At 44.6% G+C, this 20,959-nt stretch overlaps 1 protein-coding gene across 1 annotated transcript in view; it reads left to right on the forward strand.

Annotated features, from left to right (window-relative positions):
* LOC119440075 (protocadherin-16-like) overlaps nucleotides 1–20,959 on the forward strand; it is a 162,832-nt gene that overhangs the window by 108,187 nt on the left and 33,686 nt on the right. The window contains exons 3-4 of the mRNA XM_037705017.2: nucleotides 1,972–2,195; nucleotides 11,951–12,043. Coding sequence (XP_037560945.1) covers nucleotides 1,972–2,195; nucleotides 11,951–12,043 — 317 coding nt within the window. The remainder of the gene's footprint in view (nucleotides 1–1,971; nucleotides 2,196–11,950; nucleotides 12,044–20,959) is intronic.

The raw sequence follows: 20,959 nt of genomic DNA on the forward strand, positions 1-20,959 counted from the left end.
CGGGTGCCGGTAAAAGAGGAGGGCTAGCTGTCGTTAGCGAGCGATTCAAAACAGTATCTAAACTTTTACACGGCCAAAAAAGCTCTCGAGCGGCAGCACGTGTGCCTCGAAGACCCGTAATAGGTGTTGTTCAACTCAGTTTCGCGAGCGCGTGCCTTTTGCTTTTCGGCAGTGAAACTACGAACACCACGAGAGCGGGTGAAATAACCAAAGAAAGCTATTCGCCTTAAAATATGACACAGGAATCAGCGGCTACCACAGAAATCAGATTGCCACAGGAATCAGAGGCTACAGTGCACAGTACGTAGAGCTGTGCCACTTAGAAATAAATATAACCACCAATGACAAAATTAGGTGGGGTGATTAAATGAGGAAATTCGCAGGCACAACTTGGAATCAGCTAGTGCGAGACAGGGACAATTGGAGATCACTCCAATTGTCCTGATGTGGACTTTAAAATAGACTGAATATGATGAGAAAAGGCTTGGCTGCTGAATGCCGTATTCTTCCTGAGAAATGTAGGACGGTTCCAAAGGAGGCTCCCTCCATATAGATCGACACTCGCCATTACAATCATGTATGGACAAATACGGGGAGATCTATACAGTAAAACGTAGCAAAAAATGAGGCTTATGTGTCAACGTAAAAAAAAAAAAAAAACAGGTACTAAAGGTTAGTCTTGAAGGTAGTGATGTAGAATCACCTGGAACTGCGATCAAAGCACAAGCTTGCCACCGAAAGCACTTCGGTGGCACAGTTGCGCTACAAAGAAGCAAAAGAGTAAACAATAAATTCACAACACCACTGTTGTGGCGTCGCAAGCAGCGGTCGGTAGCACGGAACTTCAGGACACTTCGCAGTACACCAGTCCTCGTTCAATCGCGCAGTGAGAGCAGGCCAATTGGTTCTCGGTGATGTCGCTTTGTCAGAGCTCAAACGCGCTCCTTTCTGCATGTCATAAATGGCGGAAAGCGCGGCCTTCCCAGTCTTGCAGAAAGCGCCAGGCTTTGCTGTGCGCGGATATTATTATATATTTTATTAAATACTGCTGGTAACCTTGTAGCTGCTAAAGTAGGAGTAGCTCAAGTGCATTTCGCCAAATTATAGAACGGCCGAAAATTACATGATGTGAAAAATGCTGTGAAAGTTCCGCGAGAACTCTTGCTTCGCAAAAAAAAATCCAAACTTATAGCCACCACCTTAAGATAAATAGCAGAGCAAACTAAAAAAAGCGAGAATCAACAACAATAAGAATCCGTTAACAATGTTCAACGAAGATGTCAACAATTATGTGAACGAAGGATGGTAAAAAAATTAAAAAATATAAGAAAGGAAGTTGTGTCAGGTAAGCGTGAATTGACGAAATAAATCGGGTTCACGCGCCTCGGAAGTGAATTTAATTCGCAAAAATTATCACAGGCGAGCAGAAAATGTAGCGGTGCATTTCGGTTTCATTTCCAGAGATTACAATCATTCTATTCCTGTAATGACCAAACGCAGTTCCACCTAAAGTAATATTATAAGAACTTGCTGACTTTTATTTTGGGGTGCGGAGAGTAAACTTGTACAAAAAAAGCAGTGAAGTGTTTTTGAGTTATAACCTAACTGGTATAGTACTTATTTAATTAGTAATTGGTTTGCTGAGCTACCCCACTGAAAGCTCTCTGCAGCATATAAAGAACGTTACTATAAGCAATGCATGTTTCCCGTGCTTAAGTCAAATTTTTTAGGTGTCAAGCGTCATAGCATATGTAATACGTTGGACCTTACGGGGTTATGCCCCTTTTAGTTCGTCGTGTAATCTTAATCTCTACGTTTTCTTTAAAAAATTGGGAAATTTGCGGGCTCAACTTGGACTCAGCTAGCGCAAGACAGGGGTAATTCGAGTCCTGCAGTGGACATTAAAATAGACTGATGATGATAATGATGATGATGATGATGAAAGATGAAATTCCAACTCCCGCTTCGCAGAGAGCATCGTGGGCCGACTCCAAGTGGTGGGCAACGCCAGCGAGCCCGGAGGTGACATCGAGCTGCGCATGGCCGACCCAGAGGGCTCGCCGCTGACCATCTTGCCGGGAACCAAGAGCCTCGTCCTGCGGCGCAAGCTCGACAAAGAAGGCCGCGACGGACTTCGCTCCGTCACCACTGACGTCATCTGCTCTCCGAGGCACACGCGCAACAACGACCACTTGGTGAGTGCTGTGCGCTGCCATTCCGTTAGAACCCCGGGTGCGAACTTAGGCAGGTGCATTAATTAAACGCTTAATTATTAGCTTTGTTTAGAAACGCATTCGTGCGCGTAATAACCCTTGCGACACGCTTCACGCGATGAGGATGCGTAGCTCCCGTGCAGATTGTCGCCTAAAGTAGGCTTCGTTGCAGTGAGGGCGTATATGAGGAGAAGCCTGCCTCGGTGATCCCTTTCGGCTGGGAGGCGCTCACCTGCATTATTTTGTGTACAACGGACCGCGTATGCATAACAAATGTAAGTGTCGCTATGAATACTTTGCAGGCAGCTTACCTAAAATATTCGCTATTCACACAACTCGAAAATTCGATCTTCACAATAGGCTACACTTCATGTTGCACTTACAAAGTGCCGCGGAAGATTACCCATACACTTTCGAAAGTACGCTTATTTTAAGCTTTCTTAGAAATTATTGACAGCGTGAGAAGGATTTTTTTGTACTTTGTACAATAGCTATTTCCATGGTTTGCGCTTACTAGCCCGAGCGTTTAGTCCAGCCATCTGTCCATCTTTACACAATGTGACTACTTGCGGATGGTTTGGCTGCAAGCCTAACTTGACGATCGCGCTGTGTGATATCGACGCATGAATAGATCACTTTGTTGCAACACCAGCGTAGCGCACTCTCGTTGGTTGCTGGTTGCTAGCTTAAAACGTACGCATAGTTTTTTGTTTACAGTATGCTATCTCCCGCTAAATTGTTTGGTTACCGCTAGAGATGACGCCAGTCAAGCCATTGTAACCTCTTAATTAAGTACGGCTATGCTGTGTTCTCGCAGAAAATTAGTAGGACACAGTCGTTAAACTGTTCGGCGAAATTGCGTCCGAAATGAGAGAGCGCGCCCAGAGGTCCATCCTCGCAACCTTTGCTACGTATAGACGTCGTTTTATTAACTATATAAATAATTTTTTACTATATGCAAAGGACGCCTGCGCGAACCACGTGCGCTTCTTAAGGCCGTGTTTGATCTGGCAAAAATATGAAAATTCTCCAATTGATAGAAAACAAAACAGCGACACCTGTATTGGCGTGGTACATCGCTCACTCATTTTCTGGCATTGCCATGCATTATCCTTTACAGGTAATGATTTTTGTATCATGGACACGGCGAGGTCTTCAGGAACATGTGTGTTTGTGCAGTACTGTCGTTCACATGGCACTGTTTCTCACAGCTTTGGGGAAGCGAGCCCTTCAAAAAAAAACACTTATTACATTCTCAATTATATTTTATTTACCACATATACCATAATTTCTCGCGGTAAACTTGTTTTTATCTTTATTATACCCCTTTAAAATCCTGGCGTGATCGTTGTATCTATTATTATGCTATGATGTGGGAGTCTCTTTTTGTGAAACGTTTAGCTGTAACTATACCCAATTCCAAACTTATTGTCGCTAAACTTTCTAAATAGGCTGTCTTGTCAAAGTCATGCAGCGTTCGAATGGGATAGCGCTGTATACACCGCGGGTAAACAACGTGGGTCCTTTGTTTCAACACCAGCGTAGCGCACTCTTGTTGGTTGCTGGTTGCTAGCTGGAATCTGGAGTATAACCGCTTTCAGAACATCCTTTAATTACCACATTTTCAAGACAAGCCTCCACCAATAACCGTTGCAACCATTTAAGACGATGCCTCAGCTTGGGTGCTGTTATCTAAATACACGAGAACAAAGAAATAATTTTTCTTGGCTACCACTGCACCACATTTGCTGAGATTCGTGGTATTTAAAAGGAAGATGTTAACATCTAGTGACTGTAGGAACTACATTTTTGTTTAAGCCGATATTTCTAAATTAAAAATTATTTAAAATTGCCATATTTCAAAAAACGAAGCGACCACGTTTACAACTATGTTACTCAGCAATTATAAATGGCATCACCATTCTGTAAACGGCTCTAGACATCTGAAGCTAACAAAATTGATGTAGTATGCACCGCTTACAAATATACCATTAATTTAAGAGTAATACTTTTGAAAATCCTATGTGAGAATTGTAACAATTTCACGTATGCGGTTGTTCATAAACCAAGCGTGTCCGTATTAGATGGTCTAGTGAATGCAGTTAACACAACAGCGATATCTCTTTCTGGTGCACAGTTACAGATTTGTAAATTACGCTCTTCCATTTTCTTTAGCTTACTGACTACGGTAATTTTTTAACACATTTCAGGCCCTAAATTAAGGTTCTTCTTCCTACAGTCACTAGAATTTAACTTCTGCCCCCAAATTCAGCGAATCACGCTCATGTCGGACTTGTGGTAGTCTCATAATAGCATTTCTTCGTTTACAGGTATTTGAATAGGCTCAATCGAAGTTGTCCTCGATGTAAAGCTTCCTCGTAAGGCCCGGCTACACTTTTCTGGATTAGACGGTACGGTATGCAAAGGACGTTTTATGGAAGCACGTTGTTAGAATTAACGCCAAACTGCAACGGGAGAGGTTACACTCGGCTTAGCATTTCATCGTCATCCGTTATGTGTGTGCCAAGGGGATTTCGTTTTAACATGATCTATTGTTGGGGAGAGATGAAGCTATAACTAGCTAAGCTGAATGAAGTAAATGATTCGTTTTGCTGCTTACACTAATGCTGTCGTGCTGATGTCCTCATACACTTGGTTCTCGGTGCTACCACAACATTTCTTGTATCAGAGACTCAACCATGCACTGATCTTCCGGAAGGCGAACAACTCAGCTACATTACATTTTCTATATCTGACGCGATTATTATTTAAGTTCAGTCATCGTAATTCTTCTGGGCTTCTACTTTTACTCATTCTTGATCTTCAGTTTCGTTAATTCTTCTCTCATTCCTTTTTGTGTCTGACCAGGCCTCACCGATGTTAGGGGTATTCTGATAGGGTAATGTATGGATCGGAGTTTAGGGGAAAACACTTACTGTAATGAACTTGAATGGCGAGCATCTTTCACGTACAAAATAGAAGAAAAGAACGCATTCTTCCAGCGGCGCGAACATGGTAAGGCTGACCATAGAATATAAACCACGTTTTGCATAAGCTAACATCACAAACGTCGAGCGAACGTTGTCCACCAACATCGTTCAACAAGTGTCCCCGAGACAGCTTGTCAAGAGAAAAAAGAAAACTCACTGCTCGGCTTGTACGTATATAAATCAGCGTCTCTCCACAGCATCACTGTTTCTTGAAGAAAAGCTATTTGGTAAACTTGTCGCAGAAATGAACTATTTACTTTTGGATGACAGCGGTTGAACAACGGACATTCGCAGCGTCCTTGTCCATTTCTTTCTTTTCCCGCATACTCTCTTAAAAGTAAGCTGTAGCTCGTGCATAACGCCGATGCCGCTCATTCAAATACCTGTAAAACAGAGAAACACTTTTATGATACAACCACTTGTCGGAATTTAATGAAATTTGTTGCACTTGAGAGAGAATGTTAAATTCTAGTGGCTGTTCAAAGCGGAATCTTGATTTAGGGCCTGAAGATTTTAAAAGTAGCTTTCAAAAATTTGTAAGCCTGAAAAAAATGGAAGCACGAAGTTTATAAGTTTGTACTTCTACTCGAAGAGTAGATATCGCAGTTCCGTAAACTGCATCCGTTAGAGCATCCAAAGCGGACACATTTGACGTATCAATTTACATCTTACGTGAATTTGTTACAATGTTCACATAGGGTTTTGCAAAAGTTCTACTGAGAAATAAGTGCTCTACTTAAGAGCCATGTATAATACATCAGTTGTGTCCGCTCTAGATGTACTATTAGTTGCAGTTCACAGAACTGTGGTATCATTTTTGATTGCTGAATTACAGAGTTGTAAACTTGATAGTTTCGTTTTCTGAAAATGAGCGATTTTCAACAATTTTTATAAATAAATTGACGGCCTAAATAACAATTTTGCTGCTAAAAATCACTAGATTTTATCTTTTTCTTTTAAATGCAAGAAATCTTATCAAATGTGATGCTGTGGTTGCCGAGAAAAACGATTTCTCTTTTCCCATGTATTTTAGATAGGAGCCCCCGAGCTGAAGCTGCCTCTTATCCTTACAACCGTAAGGCTGAAAGGGTGTCGTTTATGGATCAATTTGTGCTCTCGAGAACCCTTGAAGGTGTAAATTGTTTTACATTGTAGAGTCACCAGGAAAATTATTCTAGTGATGTTAGAGGCGCCCGAGGTGTTCGAGGCGCTGCATACGATTGTCGCCTCGATGGTTGCAAGACGGTCGCCTGCGAAAAGTGTGCGTGCCGCACGACACGCCGCGTCTTGAACAGTCATAAACAAAGCCGTGGCAAATATCGCCAATGTTTCCCACACGTAAGCTAGCACAATCACTGACGAGCAAGTCGCGAGCACACTGCACTCACGCATACGCTCGTGGAAGCTGTAGCGCACGCCATACCTGCCCTCTATAGGCCGCCGCGCCCCGTCAAGTTGCGCTTCGCTCGGCGTCGTAAACACGGGCTCGCCTCACGCGATGAAAGTAGGAAAACGCCCCCCCCCCCCCCCCCCCCCCCCCCCGGTGAAGCATGCGCACGTTAATTAGGCCTAAGCTCTTCTTGGCGACGCGTGCCCCACCGGCCAATCACGGTGCGAGATCACGTGGATGTGAAGAGCTTCGCGTGTTGTGTACCTTCGTTCGCTAAAGTAGACTGTGCACAATGGTAGACGCCGATAATAACGGTGATAAGGCGCTTGCGCTAACGATGCCTTCCTTGGACGCCTGGAGACATTTCCGGGTGTATTGTACGCTGCAATCAGCGCCCGTTTCTTCCTCCCTCCCCCGACTCTCCCACCTGCACCCGACCCTATTTAATTCTGCAGAATCTTGCTTCTTGGAGAGAGCGAGGGAGAACAAAAAAAGAACATCCCATTATGCGCTAGTGTATTTTTCAACTTGTTGAAGTTTGTGCATGCTGCCTGAGCTGCTTGCGTAGAGACTGCAGTCAGAGTGGCGAAGACAAGCTGTGGGTGGTCATCCGACAATTACATAATGCTAGAACGAACTTCCGGAGGAAAAAAAAATATTGTAAGTTGGCGCAGAACTTTACCATGCGAGAGGCAGTTGCTTACAGCACAGCTGCTTACAATTTACGAATTGCAACGCCTAACTTTTCTTTAAATATTTTCAAGCGTAAACAACTGAAACTCAAGGAGTGACGTGGACAGTAACGACTGCGAGGACGTGCCTGTCTAGCCTTGAAATTTACGCGGTGGTGCCACCGTGGGTCAGTTTGATTGGTGGCGGTAAACATGGCTGGCTTTCAGTTTTCTTGTGATTCAACTTTGTGTTCGTCGAGCCCTCTCTTAATACTCTAGAGCCGAGTGCGAGGCTTTACGTGCTGTGCAAGACAGCGACTTGATATTATAATGAGGGGGTGCATTTGAGTGCCTCAGTCCCATCGAAAGTAAAAGAAACACGAAACCGCACGCACTCGTGCTGCCCTTTCGCACGGACGTGTCCTGCGCCGTCCACAAATCTGCATGGCCCTCTGGGCTGTTCTCCCTCCACGCGCCGCTGCTTCTCGCGCTCCGACGCCCTGTGACCCTCACGCCGCGTTTCAAGTTTTTCTGTCCTTCTTTTGACGTCGTCTGCGGCGTCGAGGCAATTATTTTCGACGCGGCTTGCCCTCTGACCTCTGACGCTTATGCGGAAAACAGAGCGAGCGAGTCGTTGCAGTGCGTGCTCCGACTAATGAATAGACACTCGCTGGCTATCTGGCTGCTCGGCGGGACACTGAAGTTTCTAGCTTGCAGGATTTTTTTATGTCTTGGTTCGACGATTGTTCTTTTCCGGGGCTTGAGCCTTCACCTTCCTCGCCGAGTTGTTTGCACATGATGACCATTTCCGTTTTGCGTTTAGCGTTTCAATTACTAGGGTGCTTTAGATTTTGCGCATGCACAGTTAGGGGACACAAACAATCGGCCGTACAAAAGAACCCTAAAGGAGTACAATAGAACGCAAGCCGGGCGTAGCGCTTGGTGTACGCAAAATCTCAATCTCCCTATGAATTATACTCTGCCGTTATACGGATCTAAGTTTCATTATTGCATCAGAATTAGTCATGCATCTGTGAGTAAGCGACAGTGCGTAATTTAGTACGGAATCGGGCTTCGTTTGCGACGAGCTTGCTGGTGTGAAGCCAAACTTATCAGCAACTCCCCGAAGCACAGCAAACTGAGTTGGTACGTCTTAAATGTCTTAAACCGCTAAATGTCTTAAATGGTCGTGGCTGCTATCATTCCTTTGACCACAGCTGCACGCGCACGCCAATTACAGGCGAGATAAGCACCGGCGCTATTGTTTTGGTCGAAGTGTGGGCGATATAACTCAAAGCTATTCCAAAGTTTTCTATTCCGTTTCTGCAATCTCCACGATTGTTGAAAATTTACACGGTCAGGAAAAGCGTGAAAACTCATCATATGATATAACGCGCATACGCTGAGTATGCAACATGAGACCGAACTTTGATATATCCTGAACAATCATCGGGGATAATAAAACCTTGTGGCTTGCTTCGCAGGGCACGAATGTTACCCGTAAATTAAGAAAACGTGCCAAAAGCGTTATAGCTTGTGTCAGAGCACAGGCTTACTTGCAAGGTCGGTCACCAACCTGCAGTTGGTTACTTATTTGGAGAAGAACTCATTGGTTTGGTTCAGGTCCAGCTTTAAACATGAATATTTACCGTTTCGGTTCAGGTTCGCCTCCGGAGCAGAAATATCAATGTTCTAAGCGGCTTGAACTGTTTCATACGGGTTCATAGCACATTGACATTAAGCAGAATGGAAAGTTTTCATTTAAAGTATACCTGCGAATTTCCTTGAGCGAAAGATAGGTCAGAGTAAAACCCTGTATATTCGTCAATGGGATGACGATGACTCTATGACGACGAAGGCATGAGGACAACGGTCTGGCGAGAATCCAAAGACGAAGCTAGAATGACGACGACGGATAGAACGACCATAACGGCACGTAATGATGGTATGATAACAAATGCATGATGACGAATCTATGACGACGATGGAATGAAGAAGGAATGACGTCGATGGAACGAAGAAGACATTATGTCGACGACGGCATAATGACCATTGCATGACGTTTATGAAATGATGACGATCGCACGAAGATAACGCGGCCAAAGTGGAATGACGGCAACTGTATGGCATGATAACGACGGCATGATTAAAGTTGGATGATGAACCAGGAGTCGTGACAACAGAACGCCCACGGCGGCATCACAAGCTTGTGTCTCAGGGTAGTAGACAACTTCGGTCACTCGGTGTGTGCAGTAGGCCAACAATGATGATTGCAATAATGGGGTTCGGTAATTGTGGTATTTTGTCTCGTAGTTGTGTCTCTTCGTAGTCGGCTATCTTTGTTTTCAGCGGCACTCTTTGACGGTATCACTCTGGCGTGTTGTATGAACTGATTAAGCGAACGTTAAACGAACATGCTCTGAAGGGCATTAGAGGCATTCGCAGTATAATTAAATTTGTCATCACTGTACTTATTTTATAAGTATAAGTATAAGTATTGGTTTATTTTCCAGGTTCAACATGGAGGGTTTTCTGGCAAAAAGCTGCATGCGTAGCTTGACTGTGTCCAGAAAACCCCTACAAGCAGTAGCACACAAGCGGTACAGGAAATCTTCAACAAACACACATACAATAGTCACATTCAATAAACAGAAAATTCACCATTTATGCCTAGAGAGTCTAATAATCTTTGCACAAAATTCAAACAATAAAATCGAAAATCGAAACGCTGAAATGGTCATACATACGTTCAGAAATAATAATAGTAATTATCAAGCAAGACATGCGGCATCTACAAGCGAGGACATAAAATCACATTTCAACAAAATATTTCCGCAGTTCAGCTTTGGTATAGACCTACACCACGGCGCTACGTCACGAAAATGCGGTGGCGCTGTCGTCGGAGTTTAGTTTCGCTTGGTAGGCACTCCGCCGCCGAGCCGCCGCCCGTGTCGCGCCTACCACAGCAGCCGCTGGGTTTCGCGGGTGGTTGTGCGGTTCCATCTGTGAGGTATTTATTCTACGATTTTACAATGAAAGAAACGCAGTATGTGGATGAGCTGAGTTGCGTCGAAATACGCAAGAGACTAAAGTTTTCATAGGTTTCCTGTTGATGAAAACCGTCGCAAGCAATGGGCCGCCGCGGTAAAAAGCGAAAGTTGGATTATGATACCAGATCATCCATTATGCGCAAAACATTTGGTAACCATTAAGCTTCTCTTTTATTTTGATTGGCATGCATTAGCCGATCTTAGGATCATTACGATCTTAGGATCATATACGATCTTAGGATCGTTATTAGCGTGCCATTATAATTGCTTGCCGCACTGTGGGAAAGCTAGATTAGGATTAGCCTTGAATGTAGGTCGAGCGAGCAGATGCCCCACAAAACACGTCACATTCGAATTTGTTTTCATCTCAAAGAATTGAGCCACCAGCAGTGTAAGTATCCTGTCACACGTTCACATACGCAGGCAGCAGGGTCACAGCTGCGTTTATTGCAGTGTGGAAGTCATAAACGCGCCTAAACGTGTCAGTTAAATTTCGAGTGCGAAACAAAATGTACAGTGTTAGTACAGAGTCGGAGCGGTCGGACGGCCGCGTACAGCAGCTAGCTCACATTGCGCGGGCCTACACAGGCGGCGTCGCCGTAGGGCCGGTACCACCTTGCCGGTCCCATCACTGAGGCGATCGCTTCTATCGCCGCTCACGGCGACGTAGAAATCGGCTACAGCTTTCTTTTAACATAAAATAGTTCCTAATAGAAAAGCTATGTCGAATTTGCGCGTGTTTCGTAATTAAAGCAGCGCCCAGTACTAAACCACTGGCGCCATCCGGAGCAACGACCCGACGGCATTTCGCCTCGCAGACGGAAACCGAAGCACCGGCCGTCTCAGCGAGGTGGATCGGCTGGCTTGCAAGTACTACGTTTCGTTTGTTATTCGCACCAACGACACCGACAAAACCGATTCATTTAAGCCCACCTTAATCGTGTTGTCAAAAATAAGCGCACAATGATGAGCAGCAGGCCAGGTCGCAAGCGCTGTCGGCCGTGACTGCGGCGGTCAACGAGCTAGGCCTAGAGTCTCGTTCGGCCGTATCCCGATGGGGGCGAGATGCAAGAACGTGCACTGGGTGCACATTAAAGAATCTCACGCAGTCAAACTTAATCAGGCGCCCCCATTACTGTGTGCTTCATAATGAAATCGTGCTTTTAACTCCACCACCCCATTAAAGAAAATGCGCCAACCGCGCGTGCAAGCGGTGGCGGCGAACGTGGGCGGAACCAAACGTTGGGCGGAGCCTACGCGACGTCGCTATAGGGCCTAAAATATATCGACGGCGCCTACCGTTGTTTACAAACATGGTGTAGGTCTATATCCTATTGTATGATTATACGTGTTTAGAACATGGGGCAGGTTATAAGACAACATTTGTAAGTTATAATTAGTGCGAAAACGTGGTATATTCCATGTATTAGTAGTTCTTGAGTTTATGTTAGCACGACGCATGTCCAAAGATGCCAGAGTAGAATAAAAATCGGCAATGGATGCCGTCGAAAAATACATTTTTTTGTAACAACTTAAAGTTATACAAATGAATTGACTCGGACAATGTTATGTGCTTGAAATGCATACATTGAGGTAGTTGTATTATCAACATTGGCGATTTTCTGTTTATGTGCAGAGCATCACTGTGCCTGTTCGAATAATCGTGACGGATGCCAACGACAACGCTCCAGAATTCCAAGGCACCCCTTACTTCCTCAACATCAGCGAGGTAAGCGCACCGATGTTCACCCGCTGCGTTTTCTCAAAGATTATGATATTCTGTTGCTGATCTCGAGGACGCGAGCAACAATCGTTGCAAAGCGACTTGTTGTAGAAAGAACATAGTAGCATTATTAACACTGTCGCGCAAAGCATCGAAGGATCAGGACTTGGGCGAGCAAAACAACACACGCGACACCTGAACGCAAAAGGAGTCGCGCGTCGCAAAATGTTGCGCTCAGGTGCTGTGTGTTGTTTTTCTCGCCCAAGTCTGGTCCCTTCGTCGCTTGGCGCAACAGTGTTAACCATGTCGAACGAACGAGCCCACTGCGGAATTTCCCATAGTAGCATTGCTACAACTACAAGGATGCAGCTGTGCTGCACGCCCTTCCTTCCATCACATGTGAAAACCTTCTCAGGCCGCGCGATCAGATGACGTTGTCAGTCAGACGTCTGTATTTAATGAACCCGAGTATATTCCTTTACTTGCCAAAGCAGCGTTGCAATGTAAAACAAGAAAATTAGTAATACTGGCGTATCGCTACAGGTGTCTTGCATAGTGAAAAATGTGACAGTCAAAGTAGACAAACGTCGTGTGTGCATAGAAAAAAAAATTCTTGTAGAAACCATCTCTCGACGACTGTCGATGTTGATACGATTAGCATATGGGCACTGTAGCGACAAACATATAGCCACAGCCGAAACACGTCACGTAAGAGCCATGTACTGTGCAGCCGGGCGCCTCTCTCGCGCTTGTCCCTGGACACGCTGCGCCGTCTGGCGGCGCCCCGGTGACGTCCGCGCGAGCTCCCCTCCTTCCTTTCTTTTTGTGTGGCCTCCGAGATCCGTGAGATGCTACTGCGTGCTCACGCTGGGAAATATTTCCTCGATGCCCGTGGGCATTCGCGGTGCAGCGCTAGAGATTTTGGCTGCTGTGCTGGATGAATCCGTGTGATGCGGGTTGGATTCTTCCCAGCAACGGAATCAGTTTAAATGATTCAATTTTTCATAGACGCGCGGCGAAAGGAATCGAGATAGATAGCTCGATAGACAGACAGCCGATCGCTTTTAGGAAGCTATCCGCTTTATTAATGAATTGACGCGTTTGAAGTTCCAACGAGGACATTTAGGTACCATTTGTTGTTTCATTGCGTGATTGCCTAGAGAACAGAACCGTCAACCAGTCCATCTGTAGAGGTGCCGCAGCCATCTCTTGCATCCGCCACAGGGGGGAGGATGGTGGCAGACGAGGAGGGCTGAGCACTCCATCGGTGCATCTAAATCTTTCAGACGCCTAAAAGCTCTCGCGCAACAGTATACGTGCCAGCAGGCCCAACTATTGGCTTACACGCACAATGCTGTTATGGTCAACATGCGATGTTAGGAAGGCATTTCTTCAGCCGACCGAAGTCTAGCTTCGCATCGTCGCCCATTGCCTATATACACACAATCCCCGCAATAGCTCTAATGAAATTTTACAAAATCTTTATTGCTCCTCTACAAATGTCAAATCCAGAACTCTTCAGTGAACGTTCGTACAGACGTCTTTCTTTTGTTTTTTTTTGTAAATCTCATATGTTTACTGTTGACGTACGGCAATGAGCACGCCCCGCAAACCGGATAGAAGAGAAAAGGCACCCTTTGTATTAGTGGTGCAATTAGTTCGACCACCACCGACCTCGAAAGTAGGCGAAAGAGCCAAAGAAGGCTATTCGCTTTAGAAAATGCACTGGGCAATACAGGCGCTTCCTAATATAACGAAAAAAAAATACAACAGAACAGCGCCAATCTCAGTGGCGCCGAAAAGTTTCCGCCAAAAATCAAGGTTAGCTCGTTGCCGCGTGACTGCCTGTTCAGCGTTCGGCTCTCGCGTGCCGCTAATGAAACAGTTTCTGGATCCCCACCCTGTGGAGACTGCAGTGGGGATCGAACTAGGCCGAACTATACGTACGCAATCCGGTGTGCGAAAGCTCGCGACCGCGCGCCCTACACATGCGCAGATGGTGCGGGACAGATCGTACCCGTCGAAGCGCGGCGCGAACACAGATATCTTCTCCAGACATATATCGGTGTTCTGGCTGCCTCACAGAAAAATTACGGGGGATGTCTAGAACTTTCTAAGAATATGAAGGCGAAAGCATAGTTGGACCCATAACGATGTGGAATGAAGCTCTGAGCCCACGCGAAGATGTATACAAGGCGCGCGAGCGCGCTGCGAATGTGCTGCCGCCTTTCCGTCAACGCCATCCCGAGCCACCGCTGACATTTCCCTCCTCCTCCCCAGCGCTACTGTCGCCCATTCCGTCAACGCCCTTTCGCACCACCATTGAAATTTGTCTCCCCCTCCCCAGTGCCGCCGTCGCTCTTTCCGTCAACGCTCTTATAGGACTAGAGGAAAAGCTGGGCGAAAAATGCGGGAATCGCAAAGGCGCCGCCATGTTGCTACGACTCATTGTTGTAGCACTAAAACATATTCAAAATATTATGCAAAAGCAAGCACTTACACGAAGCACGTAGGCACGGACAACGTTTGAAGTTCATTCCGTTTATTTTTCTGAAAGATCAGATGGCTATTTAGAAAATTCTGATGTAAAATTTACGGTGTATAAAAGGCTGCGTTAGCAGGCGCCTTAGCAGATGGCGCTAACATACAGACGGAGGCTCGGGATGCGTTGATTGCGCCGCTCGGTCTGAATCGCATCTTGTCGTCTGCGCCTGCGCGCGTGCATAAGGTAGCAACATGGCTACGCCCTTGTCGTTCCCGATTTCAATACTTAGGCGCTATGGGGAGCTTTTCTCTAGAGTTGGTTGTATTAATTCTATGGCTAAGTGGGAGTTCGCTGGCGCGCGTCTTCTAGTTTCAAGCGGCCATTCCTCGCGAGGCGCGGCAAACGCTAGGCGCGTGGGCACGAGTTCTCGCGCGCCGGCAAGCTCACGTGTAGTTTGACCCTAAGAGTTACACGGCTTTCTAAGGGCAACCAATGAACTCTTCCCAGATAAGGACTATTATAACATATATCGGTGTGACCGTGTTGAAAAAAGAGGAGGCGGCGTGTTAATAGCGGTGAAAAAGACAGTCTTATCATTTCCCCTTTATACTAACCCTACTATAGAAATTACTTGGGCTGCTTGCGTCAGGTCTTGTGCTAGAATACTTCTAGGAGCATGCTATTTTCAGCGGATGTAATATACATTTTTGGCGATTTTAATTATCCACTCATTGATTGGTCTGCCATATCTTCCACATGTCGCGCCTCATCAGATTTTCTTGATTTAACTCTTGATTTCAACTTATCGCAAGTTGTAAACCAATGCACCCGTGGTAGTAACATTTTGGACCTGGTTCTAACTACCAGATACTACCGGTCCGATTTCTTACATTGAAGGATTTAGCGACCACAGGCTTCTTAACTTCCAAATTAATCTACCTTTAGATTTTTCAGGTTCAGCGACTAAAAATATTCGGGATTATAACCGTGGTAATTACGATCGGTTCAACACCGAACTAGAAGTTTTTTATAACGAGCTTTTTCTGCCGTTGTTTGCCTCACGGAGCGTGAATGATAACTGGATTCTCTTTAAACAAAAAATACTAGAGTTAGTTGATAAGTATGTGCCGCTAATCTCTATATCGAACGACAAAACCAACCCTTGGTTTAATAAGCAACTTCGAACACTGCGAAATAAAAAGAAACGTTTGTACAATACTGCGAGACGTAATAATTCCGCGTCCTACTGGGATAAGTACAAGCACTGCTTACAAGCGTACTGTAAAGCATTAGGAGCAGCCAAAAAGAAATATTATTCACAAGACTGACCCTCACTTATTTATTTATTTATTTACAAGTACCTTACAGGCCTCGCAGAGGCATTGTGTAAGGGGGGGTGATACAAAGTAAGAACAAGTAGGAACAAATTGAGTTAACATCAAAGCCAGTAAGAACAAGCAGAACAAAATGAACAACAGCAGAAAAAATGTCCAAGTAAAAAACTAGTGATATGTATGTCACATGAATGGGCAAGTTATAAACACAAAAATTCAACAGCGTGTTGGACAGATCGAATCAAGCGTAGTGAAACAGACTACGCAGTTTACCGGTACTAGTTGGGATAACAAACAGAACCTAATGCAACAGCATCACTTTGAAAAAAAAAGGGGGGGGGATGCATGGAACATGGGAACAAATGGACCATCTAAGCATTATCAGTGAAATCGTTGATCAGAAGCTCGCGAAATTTATTGTGATTACGCTGAAGGGCGATACTGTTTGGAAGATCATTCCACAGTCGTATGGCACGCGGGAGTGACGAGTAGTTAAAAGCATTAGTGGTGCCGTAGACACGGGCGTAGCTGAAGTCATGGTGTAATCATGGATAAGTCATGGATAAGTGAGAGGAACGTTGTAATTGTGCTAGCGGTGATCGAGTGCCAGTGACATATTTATGAAAGAGAGACAAAAGCGCAATGTCACGACGTAATGTTAATGGATAGAGTGAAAGTTCGAGCTTTAGCTGGGTTACACTGGACAAGTTGTTATAATTCCGCGTGATAAAACGACAAGCCCTGTTCTGAATAGCTTCTAACTTCTGTATTAAATATTTTTGGTGAGGTGACCAAATGGATGATGCGTACTCTAACTGGGGTCGGACAAATGTTTGGTAGGCCTGTTTACGTACGTGAGGAGTAGTGGATTGTAGGTTGCGACGAAGATACCCCAATGATCTAGAAGCATTAGCAGAAATGGTAGTTACATGGTCGACCCAGGAAAGATTTTGTGTGAGGTGAACGCCTAGATATTTATACCATGTGGTTCTAGCCAATGTGTTGTTATTGATGTTGTAATGAAAGAGCGAACAAACTGATTTACGGGTAAATGAGAGAATTGTACATTTTGAAATGTTAAGAGTCATTAGCCATGTTTTACACCAGTTGTTAATGCGATCCAGGTCACTTTGGAGGGATTGGTGATCATCAGCACTTTTTATGGAACGGTAAACAATGCAGTCGTCAGCAAATATACGTATACAGGATGATATGTTATTTGGCAGGTCATTAATGTAGATTAAGAATAGTAGAGGACCAAGGACGCTACCTTGCGGCACCCTGGATGTAACATCGGAAAGCGGAGAGAAGTAATTATTGACAACGGTGAACTGCCGGCGGTTAGAAAGAAAGTTACGGAACCATGACAAGGTTAGCGAATCTAATCTAAGCGCAGAAAGTTTTGATATTAGTCGGCAATGCGCTACGCGATCGAATGCTTTAGAAAAGTCTAGGAAGATGCAATCTATTTGTAAGTTATCGTTCATGTTGTAATGAAGGTCAGTAGTGAATTCAAATAACTGTGACTCACAGGAGAAGCCTTTTCGAAATCCATGCTGATTTGGGAAGAAGAAATGATTTGATTCTAGGTGATCGTAGATATGCGATGCGATAATGTGTTCGAGCATCTTGCAGCAAATGCATGTTAGTGAGATGGGGCGATAATTTTCGTGCGAATGTTTATTACCACTTTTTAAAACGGGTACTACCTTTCCTATTTTCCAATCAGTGGGCAGTTCACTTGTTGATAATGACTGTTTGTAGATGTGAAGTAGGATGATGCTGGAAACTGAAGTGGTATTTTTTAGTATTTTTGAATTTATTTCGTCGACACCGGAGGACGAAGACACTTTAAGGTTATTGATCAGGTGCACAATGCCATTAAGTGTAACGTCGACAGGTGCCATGTAGTGGTAATCAAAATAATTGACGTAAGGGATGCTAGAATTATCTTCTTTGGTAAAAACAGATGTTAAAAATGTGTTTGAAGCAATGGGAATGTCAGCATCCGAATATGAGGTGTTGTAAGCATTATGTATCGAGATATCGTTTCCCAGGCTACGTTGACCCATCGTTTTCCAGAATTTACTAGGATTATTTTTTAGTAGTGCGGGCAGGTCTTCTGAAAAATACTTATCTTTGGCTTCACAAAGGGCAGAACAGTATGATTTCAGGTAGTTTTTATAATTAACCCATGCATCTGGCGTACACTCACGCTTCGCGGCATCGTACAGTCGCCTTTTCTTTTTTCTCATATGCTGATGTTTTCTCGTAAACCACGGGCTATTTTTATCGTTAGATATTGTGATAAGTGGTACGTGCTTAGATACTAATTCTTTGAGCTTGTCTCTAAAAAAAACCCAGTTACTTTCAACAGACCTGTTATGAAAATGGGGCATCAAGATGTTATCTAAAAGACTTGCAGTTCGGCATTAATGCAATCGTAATTAGCTCGGTTATAGTCGCGAATATGTTTTCTCGTTACACCAGTGAAAGGAAGCGGAGTGTTAATGGTGATTTGAAGTAATTTATCGTCGCTCAGTCCATCTAAGTAAGTTATGTTACTGACTGTATCAGGAGCTGTTGTAAAGATGAGGTCTAGTATATTCGGACCGCGGGTAGGTTGGGTAACTACTTGAAATAGGTTAAAATCTAAAGTCAAGATCAATGAGGCCTGATGAAACAGTACATGGGGATGATAGCAGTGTCCAGTCAATCTGCGGAAAATTGAAGTCACCGAACAGATAAGTGATATCTGCGTGGAAGAGCTCAAGTGCTCTCGCAATGCTTTCACGCAGCTTGTCTGAGAAGGAGTGATCGGAGTTCGGTGCTCGGTAACAGTTGCCTTTCAATAGTTTGGTGGAAGATGTAATGCAGGCCGCCCATATGATTTCCAGATCAGAATCTGTATTGATAACAAATGATGTTAGCGATTTCTTAATGCCAAGCAGAACGCCTCCCCCTCGCCTATGAATGCGATCGCGCCTGTATATGTTAAATGAGCTGGAGCCTGAAAGAACTTCGCAATTAAGAATGTCTGGGTGTAGCCACGTTTCAGTGAAATCGATGATATTGGGATCACAGTCTTCGAGGAAAGACGAGGCTTCATCACACTTAGATAATATACTTCGAATATTAGTGAATGATATTGACAAGGGGGAAGACATGATGACTGGTTTCGCTGTTTCAAGATGTGCGCACGTTCACTGCGCATGAGCTATTGATTAAACTGCATGACAGTATCAGTCGTCACATTGTAAATATAGGTTTTTGAGTCGATGCGCAGTTTGTCAACTGACAACTTATACTTCTTTTTCTGCGATTTCGCGAAATTTATCAGTTTTGCCCTGGCTTTGCGAGTTGCAGGCGAGAAATCTTCGCGTATCGCAAAATTTGTTCCCTTAAGTTTAGGCCCCGATGACAGTATGAGTGCTTTGTCCTTGAAATGGGTCAACTTGGCAATTATTGGCCTTCGCTTTTCTGGGCTATATTTTCCTAAACGGTGAACGCGCTCAAATTGAACGCTGTTAGCGGTCATCTGCAATTGTTCCGAGCAGAATTTACCTATTTTTTGTTCGGACATTGCCCAGTCTTCACCTGACTCATCTTCTATGCCAAAAAATAGAAGATTCGAGCGCCGCATCCTATTTTCTACATGCTCACATCTTGACGCAATAGCCGTCAGTTGATCCGAGACGCACATATTTTCATTATTTTTGGCTTCCTCTGCTGTGCTACGCGAAGCAACAGCTGCTTCCAAGGTCGCCATTTTAGCATTAAATATTCGAACAGTGTTTTCATAGGTTTCCTGCTTTTCTCTGACGCTTTCTAGCTCTTCTAGTAAAGAACCTTGTGCTTCCTCAAGCTTTCGGATGGTTTCTAGCGCCACGGCAAAAATGTCAGCCTCGCTTTTTGACATGGGACCTGGGTTTGACTCGACATCACCAGCAATCAAGAGCAAAAGGTTACGCAAGCAAGAACAAAAGCCAGCTGAAAAAACATGCGTTCGCTTCAATATGTCTTCAAGAGCATGTGGGCACGACACCGCGAGAAGACAGCAGTTGCTACTCTTAACACAAGCCGCGTTGTTTAGGTAACTAACCTGAAGCATCAAGCAGCATGAAGGCATCTTGTCTGGTGCGATGTCGTGCCCGAAGTGTAGGCTTGTTGGGTGCTTTTTATACTGTGCGCCGGCCGCCTCGAACGCAGCTGTCCTTGATCCGGGTTGCCAGACGGACGGGCAGGCTCCATCCAGAACTGACGCATGATGTGTCGAATTCGGCATTGTCAGCGGCAAGCACGTTGACGGAAGGTGGTCTGGATTGATGAGCCATGACCAGATAGTCCAGGTGATAGCGGCCTGAAACATCAAGCAGCATGAAGGCATCTTGTCTGGTGCGATGTCGTGCCCCTGATAAATAATAAAAAAAAATCTGACAAATAATTTCTCCCTGTAAGTCTTCTGATCCCATTGCAATACACGATGCAAAAGAAACTCCGCTTTCTAACGAAGATTCTGCGGTAGCCTTCAATGCATATTTCGCGTTTGTTTTCACACAGGAAGACTGTTCCAATGTGCCATTTGTTCCAGATAAACCCTTCGCTTCCATGGCTCCAATCAGCTTGACTGCTGAAGGTATCGCGAACCTCATCACAAGTCATAGTTTCCACATCATCTGGCATTGACAAGATCAACTCTAAAATACTCAAGAATACTACTGGTATTTCCAGTCGTTTTCTGCATACTCTATTTAACCAGTCTTTATCATCAGGCGAGCTGCCTGTGGATTGGAAAATTGGTAAGGGAATCGACTTAAATCTGGTGACAGACACTCACCCCGTAATTATCGTCCAATTTCACTAACTTGCATATGCTGCAAATTTCTTGAACACATTATAGCTTCTCATATCTACGATCACCTTGAATCAAATAACTTTATTTCCCCTAGTCAACATGGCTTCAGAAAAGGCTATGCATGCGACACTCAGTTATTCGAATTCACAACTGACCTCCACTTCAACATGAACACTAACGATCAAACCGATTGCCTCTTCCTCGATTTCGCTAAGGCGTTCGATACTGTACCTCATTGCCGTTTAATC

The sequence above is a fragment of the Dermacentor silvarum genome, chromosome 2, assembly GCF_013339745.2.
Source record: "Dermacentor silvarum isolate Dsil-2018 chromosome 2, BIME_Dsil_1.4, whole genome shotgun sequence".
Lineage (NCBI taxonomy): Eukaryota > Metazoa > Arthropoda > Arachnida > Ixodida > Ixodidae > Dermacentor > Dermacentor silvarum.